General features: G+C 37.5%; 1 protein-coding gene across 7 annotated transcripts in view; it reads right to left on the bottom strand.

Moving 5' to 3' along the window:
* The window catches only part of ZFYVE16 (zinc finger FYVE-type containing 16), a 54,376-nt gene extending 29,975 nt beyond the window's left edge, over positions 1-24,401 (bottom strand). For 3 of the 7 annotated variants that reach the window (XM_089909073.1, XM_089909075.1, XM_089909078.1), the window contains exons 1-5: positions 24,024-24,132; positions 8,949-9,057; positions 6,039-8,311; positions 4,379-4,475; positions 1,466-1,627 (exon numbers count right to left, since the gene is read on the bottom strand). In XM_089909073.1, the coding sequence (XP_089765199.1) occupies positions 1,466-1,627; positions 4,379-4,475; positions 6,039-8,311; positions 8,949-9,018 (2,602 nt within the window). In that variant the 5' untranslated portion in view covers positions 9,019-9,057; positions 24,024-24,132. Of the gene's footprint in view, positions 1-1,465; positions 1,628-4,378; positions 4,476-6,038; positions 8,312-8,948; positions 9,058-24,023; positions 24,134-24,297 lie in introns of those variants that run through there. The other 4 variants (XR_016392712.1, XM_089909074.1, XM_022593803.3 and 1 more) reach the window with 4 other exon arrangements.
* Between the last annotated feature and the right edge of the window lie 1,584 nt (positions 24,402-25,985).

Genomic DNA, 25,985 nt, shown 5'->3' with positions numbered 1-25,985 from the left:
GAACATATAAACATCAAAAGGACCAACATCTACCTTCCATATCATAATACAGATAACACTGAAAAAATTGGAATCATATATGTATAATTTTTGCAACATGGGTGGACATATTAAATAAGGTTATCTTTCTTGTATTTGCAATACTTTATAATTTAATGATTTAAAAAGTCAATATAAGAGAATAAATATTTTTAAAAGCAGATTCATTCATCTTTAGAGCTATAATATACAGCCATATATGCTGAAACTCATTATTTAAGTCATAATGATAAACAGAAAATAGCTATTAAGTGAGATCAAAAATAGTTGACAGAAATACTTGAATTTGTCTCTAACTGACAATTACAGTTATTTTCTAGCATGTTACAGACTAATAGTTTATTTTTAAGAGTGTACACAGGCTTACTGAATAGCACAGGGAACTATCCTCAATATCTTGTAATAACCTATAAGGGAAAAGAATCTGAAAAAGAATAGATATATATATATGTATATGTATAACTGAATCACTGAGCTGTATACCTGAAACTAACACAACATTGTAAATCAACTATACTTCAATTTTAAACATTAAAAAAATAAATAAAAAGTCTACACAGGCTTTATTCAAGATCCTAAACTACAACAGACCGTAAAAAAACAGAGAGCCCAAAGATTTTTTAAATCTTTAGAAGTTTGTTAAAAGATTTAAGAAACATTTTTTATTGTGGTAAAATATACATTTAAAAATAGATTTTTAAGGAAAGGGAGACATGCCAGTTATTTACCTATTGTCTCTCAAACCCAAGCCCACCCTTCCACATGGTGCTCTTTGATGCCAGGCTGGAAGTCTGGAAAGTGCAACTCCCAGACCCCCTTGCTAGTTGGTTCTGGTCACATTCCAGCAATGACAGGCTCTGGTTGGAGACTGGAAGGTGGGAACAGAAGGAATTCTTTCTGTTTCTAGTTCCTGCCAGGACTTACACAGCAGCGGCACCACCAGATATACCCACATGTCCTGTGATCTTCAGTACTCCTTACATCAAGCCTGGGACACTCCTTCTGTTATCTGAACACCAACCCTGTTAGGCTCCTTGATGGTCCCAGCATTTGCCACTTGGTGTTCCTCTAGAAGTCACAGTACCAGTCATGTGACATGGTACCCTAATCCCTGAATACTAGGTCTGAGAACCAAGCATCTCTTGGTGTTCCTGCACGGGGTTCTAGTAATACTGCCTCTCCCTTTGCATTCTCCCAACCCTAGGGATGGTGGTTGCTTCCTGTACTTACTAATCTCTGAGTCACTTGAGCATGCCCTTTTTGTTCTTCTACCCTTCTAATGTACATGTATAACCAGTTCCCTGTATTAAATTCCTTCTGGTAGCTAGTCTGGTTTCTCTTTTCTCACTAGATCCTGTCAATACTAGAAAACTTCTACTTTGATCATTTATCTTTAATATTAGACACAACATTTTCTTCAAGTTACCTTCAACACTTGGTTGTTTAAGTGCTGAGATTGGTAAAGTTGTAGGTGAAGATATACTGGATGTTTGAGTCTCCTGAAGAGGCTGGATGGTGGCACGTTCATCAGAATGATTAGATTTAAGATTAGAACCAGTTGGACTCATCATCCTTTCAAATGCCTGAGCTATAAAGGGAAAAGAAACTTGATCTCAGGTGTTTCTGACCTTCAAAGTAAATCATGATAAATATTCTATTTTTCAAATTGTAAGGAGAAAGAAATTAATGGCTAACTAAGAAGTGGCACTTGGCAAAGATAATATCCTTACTTTTAGTTGGCAGCACTCCACTTCAGTATAAGCTACCAATTAGTTATTTCAATATAATTTTGGCATATATTTGATATCTACTAAAGAAAATCATTGTTATTTAATATGACCATCTGATTTTGCCCTTGTACTCCTATAGTCTATTTCCAATATAGTTCCTAGTGATTCTTTTAAGACATAAATCATATCACATCATTCTTCTGTTTAAAATCCTTTAATGGCTTCCAAAGTAGAATGAAAATTTAAGTTGTTACAATGGCCCACAAGACCCTATATAGTCTGCATTTCTACCTCCTCTGCTTTCCCAGTTAGCTGTCTGACATCATTTCTCACTAAAATCCTACTTGCTCATTAGAATCCAGCCATTGAGGCCTCCTTGTTCTTCAACAAGGGAAGCAAGCACTGTTCTAGCTTTGGGTCTTTGCTCTTACTATTCTTTCTGCCTGGAAAGTTCTTCCACGTGGCTTTATTCTCTCACTTCCTTCAGGTCTCTGCTTACACATCATACTATCATAAACCCTTATTCTGACCACCATTTAAAATTTCTACCTCTTGCCACCAGTCTGTTACTATCTGTCCCTCTTATACTCTTTTATTTTCATTTAGAATATTATCACCATCTGATATTCTCTTTGCTTTCTGTCCACATCTCCTCACATTCATAAGGTCCATGAGATCAAAAGCTCCATAAGAACAGGGAATATATTTTGTTCTCAGCTGGAGCTCCAAAGCACAGAACACTGCCTGAATACTGCTGAATGATTTTTTCATCCAAATAACACGGAACAGCACTGGTACCTCTCCCTTCAGCACTTCTCCAAACTGATCTGCTATAAATGCTGCCACTGTTACAATAACTTTCTTCAAGTGCCAATGAATTAGCACCCTCATGCAATGGCTTCCGCTAACCAAGTAAAATCCAAACACAGTACTTTGAGTTTCAAAGTAATTTCCAACTTCCTCTAAGTTCATGTAATGGCACTCACACGCATGCTTCTTTAAAACTTATACAGTCTCAGCACAACTTCCTCATTATCCACAACCTCTAATGAAACTATCTTTTCTCCTTTGTGGAATTTGTCTTATAACCCTTGAGCCATCTTTCTCCTCTTATTAGTAACATTATTTTAAATGATCATGTCTACTGTTTTCAACCCTAAAGTTGGAGTTAAAATAACTTTTATTTACGTTTTCCTGTGGTGTATAAATTAATGATAAACAGAGCCATAAATGAAATTGCATGCTATAAGATATCAAAACAGAATAAATAAAACAGATAACTAAATAAATCCATTCCAAATATTTTCTTTGATAAACCAATGCTTGATCTCACTAAGAGACTACTAAGTCTCTTCAGTGACTAAATCTTCTCCTCTCCTGGATCCTTACGGTCAATATGTTTTAATGTTCACCTAAAAATCTGACCTGTCAACTCAAATAATGTTTCAAATCTTCATGGCTGTTTTATTTTTTAAATGGGGAGACAGAATTATGTGGGAGCTTGCTCTAAGATTTCTTAACTCTAGCAGGTTGCTTGGCTAACGGCACCAGCAGTAGTCTTAAAGGCTACTGAAATAGCATAAGCAAAAAACAACACAGCTACAAGCACTTAAATTCTTCATAAACACTGGTGGCAATATGGAAATACAAGAAGATTTACACTCTATTATCTTCCAGAGCAGAGGTCAACAGCAGGGAGTAAAGCAGCTTACCTCAGGCTAACAGACTCACATCAGAGCTTTTTGAAGAATTGCTGAAAAAATTTATCTTCATTCAAAAGAGAAAAACAAATTATTATCAGGTATTTATTCTCCTGGCTAACAGGAAGCAGCACCTGGGCTAGCGCACAGGCCTGGTCTTAAAAGTCCCAAGTAATATTTGCTGGGAATTAAACTGTCAACAAATCTTTGAAAATGCCAAGAAGTACTCAAAAGAACAAACGTGTATTTGAAGAAAAACACACACACACACACACACACACACACAAAACTGTGAGAACTCAAGTAAGATTATTGCTGATAACAGTAAGCTAGCTAGGGAGCCAGAGAAACAATGGGAAACACAAACAAAATTCTAAAACTGAGAAGGGAAAAAAATATATAAAAGACAAAAATGTGCAAATAGTGTGACAGTCCTATGAATTTATATAAAAATTATAAATATTATACTTTATCTTTTATTCCCACTTTAGGTTATAATTTTCTATAAGGTGGGAACTACTATCTTGCCTTATGCTATTAATATGTAAGACTGTATACTATTTATTGGTAGATATTCTATAAATGTTTAGATTAAGATGATGAGGATGACAATGATGGTGACAAAAACAAATAGGCAGATGAAATGCAGCATTTAGGGACTTGGTACCTGTTAAAAGTTAATGAACTGCCACTCCAGAAGCTGAATGCTTCCTTTCCACACTGGTAGTAATAATTGTGAGAGTAGAACAAAAAGAAGAGAAACCAAGCCTTGGGATGTCCCACCTAAGCCAGATAAGTCAACACTAGGTCCCTGCCTTAAGAAAATAAAGAAGTTTATCTTTGTCACAATCCAGTTGTTTTTAAGATATATTCAATTACTGGAAGAAGATATGTCAGAGTAATACTCACCTTTACTAATAGTCTCATAGCAGACTACACATACTCTTGCTTCCTTTTCTAGATACTGCAATTTACACTTCCTATTACAACAGACACCGCAAAATACCTATAAAGGACAAAATATCAAATTTGATTTTGTTTCAAGCATGTTTATACCAACTGGAGGCAGGGGGAGGAGAGACCCGAACTCTAACCAAAAACCATTTTTCTGATTACATAAACAAGTTTTCTAATCACCATAATCATAGGTAATTATTAAATGATTCTTTTTATTTTTATTATTTTACTTAAATGAGGTTTCTGTAATTTAAAATTGTATCTCTGATGAGAATTCCTTTAAATCAATTACGTTAATTGGAAGGGAACAAAAACTTTCTTAATGAGTAAGTTCATAACTTAAAAAGCTTTCTGTGGTCCTTTACAACTTTTTTTTTTTAACTTTTTGGCCGTGCTACACTGCATGCGGGATCTTATTAGTTCCCCGACCAGGGATCGAACCTGTGCCCCCTGCAGTGGAAGCACAAAGTCTTAACCACTGGACCGCCAGGGAAGTCCCCCTCCTTTACAACTTTTAAAAGGAGAATGTTATTCAAAAAAGAAACAGACTCACAGATATAGAGAACAAACTAGTGGTTACCATCGGGAGGAGGAAAGTGGGGAAGGGCAAGATAGGGCTAGAGGATTAAAGGGTACAAACTACTAAATATAAAATAAATAAGCTACAAGGATATATTGTACAGCACAGGGAATATAGCCAGTATTTTATAAGAACTACAAATGGAGTATAATCTTTAAAAAGTGTGAATCACTATGTTCGATACCTGAAACTTTCATAATATTGTAAATCAACTATACTCAATTAAAAAAAAAAAAAAGAGGGGCTTCCCTGGTGGCGCAGTGGTTGAGAGTCCGCCTGTCGATGCAGGGGACACAGGTTCGTACCGGTCCGGGAAGATCCCACATGCCGCGGAGCGGCTAGGCCCGTGAGCCATGGCCACTGCGCCTGCGCGTTCGGAGCCTGTGCTCCTGTGCTCCGCAACGGGAGAGGCCACAGCAGTGAGAGGCCCGCATACCGCAAAAAAGAAAAAAGAAAAACAAGTAGAATGTTATTTTTCTAAAAGAGAGTAGGGTTGATCTGAGACTAACATATTACTGGAAAATGCTGAAAAAAACGCAATGTTACTTCTAGAGGCAACTCTTGAGTCCATAGACTATTAAGATAGTCAGAACACAAATGAGGTCACAGCTTCAGCGTTCTGAACCTTGTGCAAGCCAATCTGCTTTTTTTCTCAGTGTTTATCTCAAGTATCAAGCATAACACTAGCTGCAGAGTAGTCTTGAAATTAAGTATTCAAGGATAAACTGGAAGCTGACTGAATTCCGTGCATCTGACGTGTTCATGTTAGAGAGAGAATGAAACGTATTCTTAGATTTCACAAAAATTAGTGTTCCTCATTTCCCAGTATGTAATACCCATGACAATGTGACATTTATTCAAACCTCAAGCAATCTGTAAAATGACAGTGCTTTACACACTTCCACGTAGGTGAAAAACGATGATTTTAAACTAACTGAATCTTGTAATCATCTCTTTATCAGCTTTTTTGTCACATTAAATTTCATTTAAAATGTCTCAAAAGAATAAAAGACAAAGATTTTTATAGCTTACTTTTCCACATGCTCTGCAGTGATGTCGCCGTTTCGTAAAAGTAAATTTGACTTGGCAGTTCATACAATTTGGAGCTTCTGAATCAGGAACCCAAGTAGGTTGTTTCTGGCCCAAAACAAGGCCTTCTTTGCAAGTGTTTGCAGGCAGAAATTCTTCATTTGCAGTTACAAAACTGGATCCACCTTCAAAATTACTTTCTATATCAATGTAATTAGAATTGAAGCTAACCTGAGGATCAGTCACAGAATCTGTAGCACAGGTGGTTGGAACAATGGTATTTGCTATTCTGGGTTCACTTTCAGGCATATTTGGAACATCCAGCTTATTTGGTTCCTTTGAATTCCTTGTTCTTGATGGAACACTAAACAGTTGCTTAGGTCTGGCACCTCCAACATGAACAGATTGACTGTTACTATCAGAGACTGATAATTCATTTGTAATCTCAGACTTACTGCTAGATAACACTTGTTCAACTGGAATTGCACTTTTTTCCCCTAAAGAAAGGCTACCATTTTCTGTTGTATTCTGTTTATCAACCATTTCGCAAATCATATTAATACCAGGACTTTCCCCAGTAGCTCCTGCTTCAGCATTGAAATATATATTATCGACATTTCCATCATCTGGGCCTTTCATATCTATCTGATTCATCTGAGATTTTGAGTCATTTACATTTTCTTCAAATGGTTTTATGTTACTAGGCTGAAGATACTGTTCAGTTAGAAAGGCATCAAGTTCAGCATCACTAACTGGTGCACCACTTTTCATGCCTTCATCAATATTAAAGTAATCCAGATCTTGTCCACTGATATCATTGCTTGAAAAAGTGAAACCTTCACAACCATCAGGAGATTCTGGGGCATTAGCACCAGAAAGCTCTATTTGAGACTCTGCAGCTGTAGAAGAACTGGTGTTATCAGGGTAATCCAAAGACTCAACTCTAACTACCATCTGGTTAGAATCTGCCTTTCTATCTCCCATCTTTTCAATTAATGGCTGATGAGGTATGTTTTTACATTTTTCCTGTTTCAAAAGATCAGTCTCCTTCAAAGGTTCCCCACCTGAAGTCATATTCTTCTGTATTTCTTCATGCACAGTCACTGCATCTTTTATATTATCTTTATATTCATTCTGGGGTAAACTATCACCATGAGCTTTATTTTCAATTAATGATCCACACAAAGACCCAGGTACTGGAAGACAGGACAATGAGGAATATGTATTTTCACTTGAAACATGTAAAGTTGAAGCAGAATCTTGGTTTTCATCCTTATTATCTTTAAGATCTAAATTTCTTGAGTCTTCTTTTGCAGATTGTTTTATAAATATAGCAGTCCTATCTTCCTGAAAGGAAAAGTCAGGTAACTTGAAATTTTCATCTCTTAAATTTGAATCATTTAAGCATAAACCTCCATTTTTTGGAAGACTGCAAGACAAAGCACTTGTGCTGCCTCCTTCTTTTAAACATTCTGGGGCAGCTATGACAGGCACATCTACCTCCTCTTTTACCAAACAGCCATCAGCTTTTACTAATTCACATGGCTGGTTCTTGTACTGTAGGTGGTCTTTGGCATCAAACATTTTGGAACTTTGTTGAGTCAAAGCAGATGGCATGTTGAAATCAACAACTGGTTCTAACTGATTAGAGATCTTTTTATCCTCTAAATTTTCTTTTCCGCTGTAATTACACGAATCTGAAAGTGTCGTATCTACTTTTATACCAAATTCTTTAGTTCCACTGATTTCTCTGTTTTGTAATTCAGAACTGACATCATTCTGTTCCTCTCTGACTGTATTATTACCATGGTCTGTTGAAGAAATACAGAAAGTTTCTGACACTGAAGATAAATCCAATCCAATCAAGGAATCTGCACTAGACTTAAAATCATCTGGCAATAATTTTTTAATATCTTCTTCACTATTAGTTACATGAACTAAGTTACCCATGTCACTTATCAGATCACAGACAGGTTTACTACATCGTCCCATATATAGAGGCTGGATTTCATCTGAAGTGCCACCATCCACAGAAGAAAGGAGATCAAGTCCTGTTACATTTTTTTCATTTTGTATAGAAGTTTGTCCCTCAAGTGTTTTTTCATTCAGGGCAATTTGATTTGTTTCATAGCCTGTTTCTGATGAGGCACAACAATTAATGCATTGTTGATCCTTTGGAAGCAGTGAAGTTAGCTGTGAGGAAGCCAACTCTGAAGAGACTGAATAGTGGTTAGAATCATATGAATTTTGTGCATCTTGGAGATAATCTTGTTCATCTAATTAAAATAGAAATATAATGTTAGTCAGGAGACCCAAATCAAAATTATTACAAAGATGTTATGGTTTCTACGACTTCTAAACTTTTTTTTAGACCAGAAATATATTACTCTCCTGCAAAATAGTAATAACCTCCAAAATTATTTTCACTTGGATTTAAACTACTTGGGGTTTTTACTTTTTAATGTAGATGTCACAATATGATAGAAATTCTACTCAAAATAACTCAGTTGCACTATAAAAACCAGACGAAGGAAGAGCTGAAAAACAATCTAACTTCTTTGTTCTGCCCTCCAGTTTCCTAGTCTTCATCCTAAGATGAGGAAAATACTATCTTTCATAGTAATGAAATACCAATTAATATAGAACTTTCAGGTTGCTTTCAGCTGGTTTGTATGTTGTTTTTAAAGGTCTTTCTTTCACCTAAACGTGTATCTGGAGAGAAACTTCTACCTTTCTTACTTCTATTTCTGGCTATTGGTTCTATTCAGTATAAGAATACACTACTTCATTATAATAAGTGAATGTTTTACAGAAGATAACCATGTGACCAAAATTGAAACCAAGTTTTGCTAAGAGTACTAATTACGGACATTTTAAAATTACATTAATGGTAAAAATGAAAAACTGACAAACCTGGATTCTGTTCAAAATCATCGAGAAGTTTATCCAAGTCACTGACTGCTGCTTTAAAATAACTGTCCATCCTACTTGTAGACTTACTCAGAATTTAATTCTTGTGTGCCTAGAAAATACGAAGTATGATAGTTCATTTAATTCTCTGACATATAAATATTATACCATGTACTGCATGCCAAGAAACAGAGCCAGGGAATAGACACAAATAAAATGTAAGAGTATTGCTTTGAAGAATCTGTAATTTAGTTGGGGAAATTCCTCTATATATACAAAAATGACATGAAAACAAACTCTAACAACATAACATGCATACATAAACTATTTAAAATTTAAAACACTTATCTAAATAACTCATCGGTCAAAGGATGCATAGTTGAAAGTATAAATAGTAAGTACCACGTATCAAATAATATAAAATATACTACACACAAATAAAAATACTGCATGTAAAAACTTGCGAGATTCAGCAAAAGTGAATACTTAAAGACAGATACCTAGAGACTTAGATGCTTATACTAGAAAAAAAAGAATGAAAACAAATAAGCTAACAGCAGAAATTAAAGAAATAGAAAACAAGCATATGAGAGAGGTACAAGAAAACTAAAAGTTAGTTTTATGAATAAAGTAGAAGAACCTCTGATCTGTGGCAGGAGCTCCATCAAATAAGCCTGAGACACCTTGAAGGAATCTATCAATGACTAATGGGACAATATAAAAAGGACACAGGAGCTAAGTATCACTGGCTTAAATGGGACAAATGAACCTCAAATAAATGAAGACTACAAAGGACTGACCACAAATCAAATGGATTAAAAAAAACAAACAAACCAAGAGATCATAATGATACTAAAAACAAAACCAAAAACCACCACTCATTAGAGAGTTGCTAGGGCAGTAACCCTTTACTCTGAAAATTGATATACTAAGAGAAAAGAACTAAGAATTTATCCTGCCCTTTATTTACAAAATGTACTTTAGGATAAGAAAACAGTTGCTGAGGAAGAATTCTTTAGATAAGAATTCCAGTTGATAAATGCAGAAAGATATTAAAATTTTTTAAATCATTTCTTCATAGTCCCTAAAACAATAAATGGACTACGCAATGGCTATCAATGGATGTTAAAACTGTTAGATGAAAGGTTGAGGGGAACTTTATAATGGTGGGATCAGGCCAACACATCTAAATCCAGTGACCAACTTCACCATCAATTAATGTGGAAGACATAGAATCACATACAAAATATTCCTGCCCAAAAAAACAAACAAAAAAACCCACAAAAAAAACCTGAATCCAAATCTAATCAAGTTTTTAGCACTAACTGCATATTTACAGGAAATTCAAGGATAGAGGGACAAGTTAAATGATATCAAAAGAAAGCAATTGGCTAAATCCAGAAGGGGGAACACTTTTCAGCAATGTTCCTCAAACAGTTGATAGTGAATGACTTTTTTTAAACTTCCAGTCTGTTACAAACTGTTACTTTTGTAAAACACAATAAAACAATACAAATTTTGCAATAATATACAAACAAAAAGATATAGATTATTAAACACATTTGAATGGTGCCCTGAGTAAGGAATAGGAGTGGGAAATGAAGGATAAAAGACAATAAACTACTGAAAGGGCTTTACTAGAGCCACTTATGATGGTCACCATGAACTGAGGACACAGGAGGCTCAGAAAAAATGAGAGATACTTTAAAGATGGGTTAAAAAAGATTATATAGAGCTTAAGAGAAATGAACAAACAGGAAGACCTATCTGAAGAAATAACCTAAAATGTAGCCCAGAGAGATGAGGAAGAAGAAAATATGAAAAAAGAAGTTAAAAAACATGGATGACAGAATGAGAATGAAGCCCCGTAAGGAGAACAGAGCATGGAACAAGTATGCTTGAAAAGATAACGCCAGGAATTCCAGAACTGATGAAAAACACAACAGATATAGGTAACCCATTACCAAGCAGTATAAATACAGTTGACCCTTGAACTACATGGCTTTGAACTGCACAGCTCACTTATCTGCAGATTTTTTTCAATAGTAAATACTGCAATACTCCACAGAGTTGGATGAATCATGGATATGGAGGAACCATGGATACGGAGGGCTGACTATAGGTTATATGTGAATTTTTGACTTGCAGAGAATCGGCACCCCAACCCTCACATGGTTCAATAGTCGACTGTAAAGAGAAGTCCACAGTTAGATACTCTACAGTGAAACTTTTGAACTCCAAGATAGAATAGCCAGAGAGAAAATGTCATCTTCAAAGAAACAATAATTACGCTAGCACAAGGTAAACTTCAGAACAATTCTCATTAACAATGGTATGCCATCCTATTCATTAAAGCATATTATTCTTTTATTTCCATTTTTAAATTTTATTTATACCATACATATACAAAAGTACATGAAAACACATAGGCACCAAAACAAATAAAAGGAACTTGGAGGAAGAGACAATATAGGAAGAAGAAAACTTCAAAGAAACTAATATTCTCAGAAAAAAAAACCAATGCGACTATGAAACAGCAACAGGAAGCCATACGTAAAGAATATGTGAAGAAAAAAGATCATGAAAATTGATAACACAAATCTTAAAATTCAAGTGAGGCTTACAGAATGTAGTAAAAGCAGTGCTTAAAGGGGCACTTATAGCATTAAGTGCATATATTAAAAAAGAAAGATCTAAGAATCCATAATCTAAGCTTCCACCTTGGGAAATTAGAAAAAGAACAACTTAAGCCCAAAGTAGGTAGAAGGAAAGGTAACAAAGATCAGAGCAGAAATCAATGAAATTAAAAACAGGAAAATAGAGAAATGGAGAAAAACCACTGAAACCAAAAACTCTTTCTTTGAAAAAAGTAAAATTGATAAACTAGGCTAATTAAAAAAAGAGAGAGATACAAATAACCAATATCAGAAGTGAAAGAGGGGTCATAACTATTGATACCATGGACACTTAAAGGAAAATAAAGCAATATTATGAACAATTCTATGCCCCCAAACTTGATCATTTTGATGAAATGGACTAATTCCTTGAAAAACACAAACTACCAAAATTCACACAAGGAAAAACAGACAACCTGAACAGTCCTATATATATTAACAAAACTGAATCAATAATTAATAACCTTCCACAAAAAAAGTCATCAGGTCTAGATAGCTTCACTGGTGAATTTTACCAAATATTTAATGAAGAAATGATCCAAATCTTCCACAGTCTCCTCCAGAAAAAAAGAAGCACAGGGAACACTTCCTAACTCAACTCTATAAGACCAGCATTACTCCAATACCAAAATCAGATAAAGACATTACAAGAAAGAAAAACTACAGACCAATGTAACTTATGAACACAGAAGTAAAAACCCACAACAAAATATTAGCAAATCAAATCCAGTGATGTATAAACAAAATTATACACAACAACCAAGTGGGATTTATTCAGGTATGCAAGGCGGGTTCAACATTTGAAGATTAATCAATGTAATATACCACATCAACAGACTAAAGAAAAATGATCATATAATCATATGAACTGATGCAAAAGAAAAAGCATTTGACAAGACCCAATACTTACTCATGGTAAAAGCTCTCAGCAAATTATGAGTAGAGAACTTCTTCAGTTTGATGAAGAATATCCACAAAATACCTACAGCTACCATTACACAATATATTTAGTGATGAGAAGCTAGATGCCCTACCCCCAAAGACTGGGATCAAGGAAAGGATGTCTTCTCTCACCACTCCTATTGCACATAGTACGGAAACCCTCACTAGTGTAATAAGAAAAGGAAATAAAAGGTACACTGTTTGGAAAGGAAGAAATAAAAATGTCTTTATTTGTGATGACATGATTTTCAATGTAGAAAATCTCCCCAAACTGACCCCCCAATATGGAAAAGTGAGTGTAATAGCAAGGATGCAGGATACAAGGTTAATATACAAAAGTCAAATGCTTCCTATATGAGCAAGGAACAGTTGGAATTTGAAATTTTAAAAAACAGCTTTTACAATATACCTCAAAAATTAAATGCCTAGATATAAGTATAAAATATATACAGGACCTGTATGTGGAAAACTACAAAATGCTGACAAAAAATCAACGAAGATCTAAATAAATGGAGATATAGTCCATGTTCATGGACAAGGAGACAATACTGTTAAGATGTTAGTTCTTCCAACCTGATCTGTAGATTCAGTGCAATCCCAATCAAAATCCCAGTAAACTATTTTGTAGAACTCACGAAACTGATTCTAAAGTGTATATGGAAAGGCAAAGGACCTATAACAGTCAACACGATACAGGGATACCTTGAAGATATTGTAGATTTGGTTCCAGGCCAGTGAATATCACAATAAAGTGAGTTGCACAAATTTCTTGGTTTCCCAGTGCACATAAAAGTTATATGGCATTTGTCCAAATGATTTAAAGATTTACACTATACTGTAGTTTACTGTGTGCGATACTATTATGTATAAGAAAACCAATGTACACACCTCAATTAAAAAATTCTTCATGCTAAAAATGCTAATTGTCATCTAGGCCCTCAGCAAGTTATAGTAGTAACATCAAAGATCACTGATCCCAGATCACCATAACAAATATAATAATAATGAAAAGTATGAAATACTGCAAGAATTACACCTTACATAAGAATGTATTTTAAATGGATAATAGAGGGGGAGTGGCTAAGACAGAGGAATAGGAAGACCTTGAGCTCACCTCCTCCCATGGGCACACCAAAATTACTACTTAAAGAGAAACTATTGATGAGAACTAGCAGAAATGATCTTCTACAACTTAATATAAAGAAGGAACCCCAACAAGATGGGTAGGAGAGGTGGAAACATGGTACAGTCAAGACACATACCCTTGGGTGGGTGATCCGTAAGCAGCAGGATAATTACAACTGCAGAGGTTCTCCCCAAGGAACAAGGGGCCTGAGTTCCATATCAGGTTCCCCAGCCTGGGGGTCCTACACCAGGAGAATGAGCCTCCTAAAACATTAGGCTTTGGGCTTACATTCAGGATAGCCAGAGGGCTGGGGGAAATAGAGCCTTCACTCTTAAAAGTGTGCACACCAAATCACACATGCTCTGAGATCCAGGGCAGAAGCAGTAATTTGAAAGGAGATTTGGTCAGACCCACTTGCTGATCTTAGAGAGACTCCTGGAGAGGCAGGAGGCAACTGGAACTTACCCTGGGGACATAGATGCTGGCAGCAGTCATTTTGGGGAGCTCATTCTACCATAAGGACACTGATGACGAGAAGCGCCATTTTGGAATCCTCCCTCTGGCTTATCAGCCATGGGATCTGGACCTAACCAACAGCAGGCCAGCATCAGCTCCAGGACATCCCAGACCTCACAGCCAACCATGTCAGGAACCAGCCCTGCCCACCAACAGGCCAACACCAGCCTCAGGACCGGGCTCCGCCCACTAATGGCCAGCACTAGTCCTGGCCCAAGCACCTCATGACCCAGCCCTGCCCACCAGCAGTCTAGCATCAGGACTGGGACACCAGGCCATGCAGCCAGCCACGTCAGGACCTGGCCCTGCCACCAGCAGCCAGCAGTCTTCACACTACTCAGGGCATGGCAACCAAACCAGACAAGGGGTCAGCCACACCCACCAGGACGCCCACAGCAGTCACCCCAACAAAATAGAAGGGCCCATGCAGTCCACCTAGAGGGCACTCCCTAGAGCAGATAGGCCTGGGGATGAGAGGGGAGTATGCTGCTGGGCATCATAGGACGTCTTCTACATAAGGTCATTTCTCCAAGATCAGGAAGCATACCCAACCTACCAAATACACAGAAATAAAGACAGAGAATTAGGCAAATGAGGCAACAGAGGAATATGTTCCAAATGAAGGAACGAGATAAAACCCCAGAAGAAGAACTAAGTGGAGATAAGTAATCCACTTGATAAAGAGTTCAAGGTAATGATAATAAAAATGCTCAAAGAACTCAGGAAAAGAATGGATGCGCACAGTGAGAAGTTGGAGGTTTCCAACAAAGAATTAGAAAATATAAAGAACCAAACAGAGTTGAAGAATACAATAACTGAAAGAAAAAAAATACTCCAGAAGGAATCACCAGTAGACTAGATGATACAGAGGAACAGATCAGTGAACTAGAAGACAGAGTAGTAGAAATCATTCAAGCTGAACAGGAAAAGAAAAAACAAATTAAAAAAAAAAAAAGGACAGCTTAAGAGACCTCTAAGACAACATCAAGTGTACTAACTTTGCATTATAGGAGTTCCAAAAGGAGAAGAGAGAGAGAAAGGGGCAGAGAACATATTTGAAGACATAATAGCTGAAAACTTCCTTAACCTGGGAAAGGAGACAGACATTCAGAACCCACAGAATCAAGGAATCACAGAGAGTCCCAAATAAGATCAACCCAAAGAGAACAAAGACATATGGAAATAAAATGGCAAAACTGCCATCTGTAACAACATGGATGGAACTAGAGGGTATTATGCTAAGTGAAATAAGTCAAACAGAGAAAGACAATTACTATATGATTTCACTTATATGTACAATCTGAAAAACAAATGAACAAACACAACAAAAGAGAAAGAGTCATATATATAAAGAACAAATCCCCCTTGCCAGAGGGAAGGGTGATGGGGGGAGGAGAGAACTAGATGAGGGAGACTAAGAGGTACAAACTTCCAGTTACAAAATAAATAAGTCATGGGTATGAAATGTACAGGGTGGGGAATACAGTCAATAATTATTTAATATCTTTGTATGGTGACAGATGGTAACTAGAGTTATTGTGGTGATCATTTTGAAATGTATAGAAATATCAAATCACTATGTTATGTACCAGGAACTAACATAGTATTGTAGATCATTTATACTTCAAAAGCAAACAAACAAACTCAGAAAAAAAAGATCAGATTTGTGGTTACCAGAGGCAGGGGGTGAAGGGAGGGGGAACTGGATGAAGGTAGCAAAAAGGTACAAACATCAGTTATAGGATAAATAAGTACTAGGGATGTAATGTACAGCATGATAAATACAATTAACATTGCTGTATGTTATATATGAAAGTTGTTGACAGTAAACCCTAAGAGTTCTCATAACAAGGAAAAGAATTTTTTTCTATTTCTTTAATTTTGTATCTATATGAGATAAAGGATGTTCACGAAACTTACTCTGGTAATCATTTCATGATGTATGTAAGTCAAATCATTATGCTGTACATCTTAAACTTACATAGTGCTGTATGTCAGTTTTATCTCAATGAAACAGGAAGAAGAAATAAAAATAAAATGGATGAGACTAAATGTAAAATGCAATATTCTAAAAACTTCTTGAAAAAGCATAAGAGAAAATCTATATAACCTTGGGTTGGTGATGAATTTTTTTTTTACGGTGTGCGGGCCTCTCACTGCTGTGGCCTCTCCCGTTGTGGAGCACAGGCTCCGGACGCAAAGGCTCAGTGGCCATGGCTCACGGGCCCAGCTGCTCCACGGCATGTGGGATCCTCCCGGACCGGGGCACGAGCCCGTGTCCCCTGCATCGGCAGGCGGACTCTCAACCACTGCGCCACCAGGGAAGCCCCGGTGATGAATTTTTAAATATAACACCAATGGCATGAGACATGAAAGAAAAAAATTGATAAGTTGGACATTATTGAAGTTAAAAAAAAAATCTGCTCTGAAAAAGACACTGTTAAGAAAATGAGAAGACAAGCCACAGAGTGGGAGATAATATTTGCAAAACACATAACTGATAAAGGACTTGTGTCCGAAGTCCTCAAAAAACTCTTAAAATTCAATAATTAGATAACAAACAATCCAATTAAACAATGGGCAAAAGTTCTGAACAGATACCTCTCCAAAAAAGATATAAAGTTTGCCCAACAAGGACCTACTGTATAGCATAGGGAACTCTGCTCAATACTCTATAATAACCTAAATGGGAAAAGAATTTTAAAAAGAATGGATACATGTATATGTATAACTGAATCACTCTGCTGTACACCTGAAACTAACACAAGATTGGTAATCAACTATACTCTAAAATAAAAATTTAAAAAGATATAAAATTTGCAAATAAGCATATGATAAAATGATCAATATCATTTATCTTTAGAGAACTACAGATTTAAATAATGGGATACCACTTCATATCTATTACAATGGCTGAAATCCAAAAAACTGACAATACCAAATGCCCCAAGGATGCCAAACAGCAGGAACTCTCATTTATTGCTGATAGGAATGCAACATGGTACAGCCACTTTGGAAAACACCTTGGCAGTCTCTCACAAAACTAAACATAGTCTTACCATATGAACCAGCAATCATAATACTGGGTATTTGCCCAACTGATTAAAGATTTATGTCCACATAAGAACTGAGATGTGAATGTTTATAGCAGCTTTATTCATAACTGCCAAAATGTGGAAGCATCCAAGATGTCCTTCAGTAAGTGAATGGCTAAATAAACTCTGGTACATCCATGCAATGGAACATTATTCAGTGATATAAAGAAATGTACCATCAAGCCACAAAAAGATGGATGAATCTTAAATGGGTATTGCTAAGTGAAAGAAGGCAGTCTAAAAAATCTCTATACTATACAATTCTAATTTTATGACATTCTGGAATGGGTAAAACTAGAGTGACAGTACACACATCAGTGACTGCCAGTGCTCTGGAGTAGGGGAGGACAGAACAGGTAAAGCAAAGTGGATCTTTTAGGGTGGTGAAACTATTCAGTATAATACTATAATGGTGAATACAAGACATTAAGCATTTGTCAGTACCCATACAACTTTATAACACAAAGAATAACCTCAATGTATGCAAATTTTTAAAAATGTTTAGAAGGTTGGGGGACTCAGATGGAATGCAGAATGTGAAAAAAAAAGTCTAAATGCATTACGAATGTATAAAACAACCATGCTGAAGGGGGTGGAGAAATAAAGTTCTACCTTTGGAAATAAGTGGAGTCTAAAGGCAACACAAGCATTGTACTCTAGTTGATAAAGTTGTTTCTCCTGGGGGTATGGGTTAATTCTGAAACCATCATACACATATGCTGGAAATGAAATTAAATAAATGGATGGCTGATGGTGGGAGTGAGGTTTCCACTTTTGGAGGGGAAGGTTATATATAAGCAAGGGGAGGAAGCTAGAATGATCCATGTGGTAATGAATTTGAGTTGGAGACATCAGTATAAATTCATGTTTAGCTTAATACGGACACAGATGGTTACACATTTGTAATAATTTTTTGTTTGAAATATTTATAGATATTAGCATAAACCATATCTCTTGCTCCATCAGCTGAAAGGGCCTAAAAGCAAGACGTCTTAGTGGCAACAAGCACACTAGTGCCCAGATCTTGGTTTCTCCAACAAAAGGAACCAAGGCTCCTTGGAGAAATCGCTGATTGTTAAGGCTGGGACAGGAAATATACAAGATGAGCATGGAGTATCTTATAATGCTGGAAAGTAAGGAAATGCATGTGCACATACATGCACACACATAATGAAGGAGGTATGTCAAAATTTGCCTCCCATTCAGTCTTTCTCAGGAAACTACTAGAAGATGTACTTTGCCAACATGAAGGCGACACCAAGAAAGAAAAAAGACCTGACATCCTGGAAACAGGTTATCCCACACAGGGGAGAGAAAAATGAAATTCACAGATGAGCATAAAAGGACACTTCAGGAAGATAGCTGTACAACAGGCCTAGAGAGCAACCCATCAAGATGGAGGCAGGGTGACAGACAATTACAGGAAAGATGTTGCAAAATAAACAAACAGATGATCTGATGTGTGTGAATCTACCAACAGGAGATTTACACATCTTGCCTGAAAGGTTGTGAATGGATTAAATAAAAGATATGAAAAGATATATTAAAAAACCAAGATGATTATTAACTCTAGGAAGAACACAGAATTATATAAGAAAGGAAGTATCATCACAATATACTACCTGGCTCAGCTGTACACAATATTTACATAAATGATGCAAACACTAAATAATAATTTAACTAAAAATTAACATACAACTAATTTGCAAATATAAAGGAGGGGAGAAGTGCAGTATTTAAACGTGGAGGCTGGTGTAACAAACATAAATTCCCGGGCTTCCCTGGTGGTGCAGTGGTTGAGAGTCCGCCTGCCAATACAGGGGACACGGGCTCGTGCCCTGGTCCGGGAAGATCCTACATGCCGCAGAGCGGCTGGGCCCGTGAGCCATGGCCGCTGAGCCTGCACGTCCACAGCCTGTGCTCCGCAACGGGAAAGGCCGCAACGGTGAGAGGCCCGTGTAGCGCAAAACAAAAACAAAACCAAAAGCATAAATTTCCATCTTCTATAATAGGAAGTTGGTAAATCACGTCTAAAACTATGGTAGGATGGGGGTAGGGAGGAGAAACAGCTGTATATGAGAGCAGGTTATTTAAAAACCTAGAGGTGAAAGAGTTGAATAGTCACTGACTGTGGGGCAGCCTTTCTCAGTAAGAGTTCTGTGAGAGATTAAGCCTTAATGCCCCTAAGGCATCCACTTTACGTAATGAATTAACATCTCTCCTGTGCATCTGAAGTGTTACTGCAGTTGACCCTTGAACGATGGGGTTTGGGTGCTGACACTTCACGAAGTCTGATATAACTTACAGTCAGCCCTCTGTATACACAGTTGCTCAGTATGTGAGATTCCTGTCTGTATCCATGGATTCAACCAAGCAGGATGGTGTAGTACTGTAGTATTTATTTACTACTGGAAAAAATCTGCGTATAAGTGGACCTGCAGTTCAAACTCGTGTTGTACAAGGGTCTGCTGTAGTTATAAATCACCCTTGGGGGAACTGAGAAAACAGTTACTCAAGTTATTTTCTGTGTTTGTGATTCCAAAGAGGAACAATTAGAAAAGCTGCTTCTGTAGAGTGGGATTCAGGGAGAGAAGGATGAGGGCAGAGGGCTATTGTTTTTCACTGTAAGTCTTGTAGGATTATTTGACTCTTTAAATTATGTACAGGTATCCCTTTGATAAACATAAATATTACCTTAAGATAAATATAATAGCAAAAATTAATAAAGGAACTATGAATACAAAATGTATTTTTAAAAAATAAAGCACAGAACTCAAAGGTGTAGAAACAGTTCTCATTAGAAAAAGCCCAATAATTTTTCTTAAAAATTATAGAATTTATTACATAATATCTACTTAAAAAGTATTTCTATCTAAATAGCAATGTACTACTAAGTATTATGTTCTTTGAGTCACCTAAAAGATACAAAACAAGGTAGGATAATTAAATAATAATATAATCTAACAATTTGTAAAAGGTATGACATTGAAATCTTTTGACATGAAATCTTATTAAACTGCACATACTTCCCATTTCAATCAAGATTTACTTATTGTGCCAGTAATCTACCCTTGTACAGAAGACACAAAAGAAATACAAGATATATTCCCTATTCTAAGGAAGTTTATTTATGTGTGCATATGATAACTTGTTTTAGGTAGTATCTTTACTCACTTGGCCATTTATGTATTCATAATTTTATAAACAAATATTTACAATATTTACTCTGCAAAAATGATTTTTAAAAATCTCTTCATGAGTAAAACCAAATTGGCAACAACATGGAAGATTTGTCAGAAAACAACAAAACCAATAGTAAGGAGACTCCTAAAATGGTTAAGGTGAGAGATGATGAGGGCCTGAACTGAGACAGGGCAGATGGAAAGGAAACAGATATAAAAGCGGCTAAAGGGGCTTCCCTGGTGGCGCAGTGGTTGAGAGTCCGCCTGCCGATGCAGGGGACACGGGCTCGTGCCCCGGTCCGGGAAGATCCCACATGCCGCGGAGCGGCTGGGCCCGTGAGCCATGGCCGCTGAGCCTGCGCGTCCGGAGCCTGTGCTCCGCAACGGGAGAGGCCACAACAGTGAGAGGCCCGCGTACCGCAAAAAAAAAAAAAAAAGGGCTAAAGAATGGGAACTTTTGGGGAGTGAAAGCAAGGGAGAAAGCTAGGATTACTGCCAGGTTGCCATCGCAAGTGACTGGGTAGACGGAGGTAGCACTGACCATAACAGGCAATACAAAGAGGAGCAGGACTGAGGGAAAACACGAGTTCACGTTTGGACTGGTGTTTGAAGTACCTTGAGAACATTCTGGGGGAGATGTCCGCTAGGCTGTTGAATATAAGGATCTGGATGCAGGAGAGAAGTCTGAGATAGATAAAGATTTGGGAATTGGCAGCACATAGCTGTTAATAGATGAAATCACCTAGGAAGAGAATATAGAAGAGGATAGGAGCCTGACATCAGATAACTAAAGGTCACAATTGGTGTTCTTAAAGCCACTCTGAAAAAACATTGCCCATAGTTCTATGTACTTCCATGAAAAAATATCCAATATATAATGCTAAAAGACAAAAAAATCAAATTGTAAAACTTCATGCGTAGTACAAATCCATTTTTACAAATAAGATGTAAAAAAAAATTATAGTATTAGCAAAGTCACAAGAAAAAAAAATACAGAGAAAACACCAAACTTTTCACAATGGTGTCTGAGATTATGTAAGCATAACATCTATATTACACGTTCTTATAGTATTTTTTTAACAAAAATATACTATTCTATAAACAGGAAAAAAGAAAATTTTGTTCCTTTCCTTCAAAAAAAAATGATAGCATGTACCCTTATAATGTAAAAAGATAATACAAATCTGTTAGAAAAACACTTGGACACTGGACCATAAATGGGCAAACAATATGAACAGATAACTAGTCAGATTATGAAAAAACATTCAATGTACAACCTGCATTACCGAAGTAACACAAATCAGAATACATACCATTCACTGCCTACTGGATCAGAATATGATCTTTTTAATAATAAAAGTACTCAATGTTGGTAAGTGTTTGATAAAAAGAGCATCTCAGACACGGCTGATAGGAAATAAACTGGTATACTCACTCAGGGGAACAAAGTGATAATATGCATCAATCGATTCAAAAAGATTCCTAACATTTGATCTAACGATTCTCATTTCATAAGTTCAAGAAAATAATCCAAAACAACTGAAAATATGCAAAGATATTTTGCAAAATCATTAATTGAAACAATCTAAACACCGGTATTAGGACACAGAAAATTATGTAGGCATCATAAGTGATGTTTATGTCTATCAAAACTTTTTTTTTAAAGTATATACTCTATGGCCTAGCAATTCCACTTCTAGAGAAACACTAGTACTTAGGCTCAAGAACACATTATAAAGAACTTTCAATGTTGCAATGTTTGTAATAGTGAAAATTGCAAAGAACCTAACAGCTCATCAATACAAGAATGATTAAATCAGCTTTTTAAAACTGTGGTCTGAGGAACCCTAAAGACCCCAAGAGCTTTCGGCAGGTGAGGGCCTTCTGTTCCAAATACCGATCTGTGCAAGGATGGATTTTCTTAATATGCTTCAGTTTAAACATGGTAGCGCACCAGACTGAAGGGCAAAGCAAATATGAGAATCTAGCCGTCTCCTATAAAGCCAGACATTAAAGTGACCTACTAAAAATGTAAAACAATGCCATCTTTCTCACTAAATTTTTTAAAAAAATATAGTTACTTTAAACAATATAATTTAATTCAATATATAATGGGTTACTGTTATTTTTAAATGAATAAGTAAAATTTTTTTAATTTTCTGAGTTTTAATTTCTAAAATGGTATATATATACTGCATTAGAAAACAAAAACTCTTCTAGTCCTCGATAATTTTTAAGTGTATAAAGGGTTCCTGAGACCCACTGGATTAAATAAACTGTGATACCATCATATTATGTAATATTATAACTGGGGATGATAATTAAAAGGGAATTTATATTTATCTGTAATGTAACTGTTTCAAAAGACACTTTGCTCATGTATCAGTTGTGTAATCAAAAATCATAAAGTCATGTCTGTGAAGCTTTTTAAAAACATGGGGAAATGCTTAAAATATAATTTTAAGCAAGAAAAGCAGGCAAACCAACTGTATATAAAATCTCATTATTTCAATTAAGAAATGCCACGGGAGAAAAAGACTCAGGTGAAAACTCAAAATTAACTATTGTTGATTACCTTTAAATGTGGAATTAAAGTTGATTATTTTTCCTTATTCTTTATTATATTTAATTTTTTTTACACTAAACATGCGGTTTAATATCCAGAGGAGAAAAAAGGGAAGAAATTAGGTGAAAAATTATATATAGTTCTACTAGATCAAACCACTGAACTTGTGCCAATTCAAAAGACAAGCTCAAAATAATAAATTAAGGAACCTAATTCGATCAACAAACTGCCTATTTTATTAAAGGAAAAATATTAAGTTATCAAATGTATGGACTGGTTTCCACACGAGTCAAACTAACAAGAACTCCCTTAGTCTGGAATATAGTATCATGCTGTCACGGTAGTACAAATAAGTTTATAGTTTAAAAGTTAGATCATGTTTTATCATTTTTCAAAGGTACTAAAGAAAAGGTAGACCAAGGGACACTAGCGCGTCCTTCTGGTCTAAAACGATGAGAAAATGCATCGGTGCGAGAATGGGCTTTGCTAGAGCACGGGCGGCGGTGACAGATTCCTCTGCGGGGGCAGAGGCATTTCAGCGCAGAGGCTACCACTCACTCCTCGGGAGCGACAGCCCCTCCTGCAGGCTCAGCCCCTTCCCCGGAGGGACAGGCGGCCCTGGGGGCTCTTCTCCCTTCATCCGCTGCAGCCTGGGGGCTGTTCCCCCAGCAGCGCCCAGCACTCCGGGAGGCCCGGGTGGGTGGCACCCGGCAAACAGCGGCCGTGATTGCCATCCTGGCCTGGTCCGGCCCAACAGGCTCTACCGAGGAGCCGCGAGGTTTGAGAGTCCTTATTTCCGAGCCAGCTCAGGGGTGCTCGGAAAAGGAATGGGTCCGGGGCTCAAGGCTCGGCCCCTGGAGGAACAGGAGGGCCAGACCCAGCGCCTAGGGCAGCGCGACCAGCGGTCACCCCGCCCCCTCCCCGAGGGCAGCAGGGGTGAGGAGAGGCCAAGACGCCTGTTCCAGGGGGCTCTTACCTCCCCACACCCCTGCGGAGCTCTGTGAGGCTTGACGAGACGCCGCGTTAAGGAGTGAAGAGCGACCCCGGCCGGGAATCCAGGGTGTGCGCGATGTCGGCTCAAGGTTTCTTGCCCCCCTACCCCCGCGACCTAGGGAGAGCAAACAGCGCAGGCGCAGAGAAGGCTTTCTGTGCCTCACACGCCCCCTCCTCCTGCGTCCGCGGCCTCCCCGCTCACGAGGCGCCTGCGCGCTGCCATGCCGGTTCTAAGCGCAGGGCGCCGCGCTTCTTACCGGAAAGGCCTGAGGAGGTTCTGGGGTGACTGGGGTGACTGGGACTCCTGAAGATCGGCCGTAGGTCGGGACTCGGTTTCCCACTAGAAGCCTTGGAGCCGGGATCAAAGACGACTGCGTCCGTGTCCGGCTTCCTCTGCCCTTCGCTGACCTAGACGCAGCTTCCCCCGCCCCCAGCCTCCTGCGTCCTGCGGCCTGTACTGGACACACCCGCCTGCTGGGCAGCCAACGCGGCCTGCTCCCCCCAGCGCTGCTGTCTTCCCGGAAAAAAACTCACTTTTTTTGCTTCGGGCTGGTTTTGCAACCACCCGCAGCCCCCTTCCCCCTCACACCCTGGCAGCAACCAAAATGCTCCTACCCCCCTGCCAAGCCTTAAGCCCTCCAGCCGACTGGCCATTCCCAAGGGCTCTGCCTTTGCCTCTCCTTGCTTTAGTTCTGCTTTTCTGACAGTGACTGCGAGAACAGCTGCCTCCCCGGTCTGAAAACAAAAGCTAACTCATCCGGAGAAGTAAATGTCAATCATGTGATGTATATTTGTGCTTGTTTGAGCTTTACTGTGTTCACCACAAGTTTCCTATAAATTTAAATAAGGGAAGAAGAGACATCTGTGTGAGGTCAGGGTATTACAGACTGGGGAAAAGAATCCGTCGGTTGCCAAAAGGTTTTACCGGTTCAGAATTCATACTGCTCTTTCAAAAATTTCAAGAGTTTTAGTATCTCAGGAATATGTAAGTCTGATGTAATTTGCGGTGAAAGATTTGAGAATCAGCGTTGAAATCCCAAATATGCAAATTGGACAAGCATGGTTACTGATCTTTCAAACATACTTCGTCTTGATTTTCCCAAATTCTGAAATGAAATGGTGTGGCTTTAGTTCAATGATGAAACTTGTATTGATTGCTTAAAATAATTTATTGAGCATCTGCTATGTGACAGACACTGTGTTAAATGCTTTGCTTAGGTCATCTCATTTAATCCTAAGAATAATCCTACGAAGAACAGCATGCATTTTCTCTACTATGTGTCCGGTGTTGCTCACAGATAAATAAAATGGGGTCACTACCCTTATAGAAACACAGTCTTACAGCAAAGATGCATGTATACAAGTACATATTTGAGATAGAAGTACTTATATTGCACAGTGTGAGGACAAAGACTAGAAATAGGAAACACTAAGACCTTAAACAGGTAAATGGGAAAAATATATACATGAACAGTCAATTCACAAAATAAGGAATTTAAATGCCTACTGCATATTTTACTAATGTTCAAACTCATTAATAATGAAAAGAAGACAAAAGAGGTATTATTTCCCATGGGTCTAATTAGTTTGTTTACATTGTGAATAGACTCCATTGGTAAGGGTAGAATGAAATGAGCTCTCATACCCTGTTGGGTATGAATTAAGTTGGGGATATAAATTAAGACAAAGATTTTGGAAAGTTACTTGTCAAATCATATCAAGAAATGTTCACATGACCTAATTCAGTACCTTCTGTTTTGGAAATTATAAGGAGATATTTCAGAATACAAAGATTTAGATGAGTAACAATAAGGAAAATAAACAAGGTACCAAAACCCAATTACCTTTCACATATAAATTGTACTTTGTATCACATTTATTTTTTATGGGTGTTTCCTCTATACAGTGCATTATGCTAGGAGTTGTAAGGACTGTAACGATGGAT

The sequence above is a fragment of the Delphinapterus leucas genome, chromosome 3 (genome assembly GCF_059928025.1).
Source record: "Delphinapterus leucas isolate spDelLeu-1000000601 "Yukka" chromosome 3, BTC_Dleu_Yukka2, whole genome shotgun sequence".
NCBI lineage: Eukaryota > Metazoa > Chordata > Mammalia > Artiodactyla > Monodontidae > Delphinapterus > Delphinapterus leucas.
The sequence above is the reverse complement of the archived record's forward strand: the minus strand, read 5'-3'. Positions and strand labels throughout refer to the sequence as shown.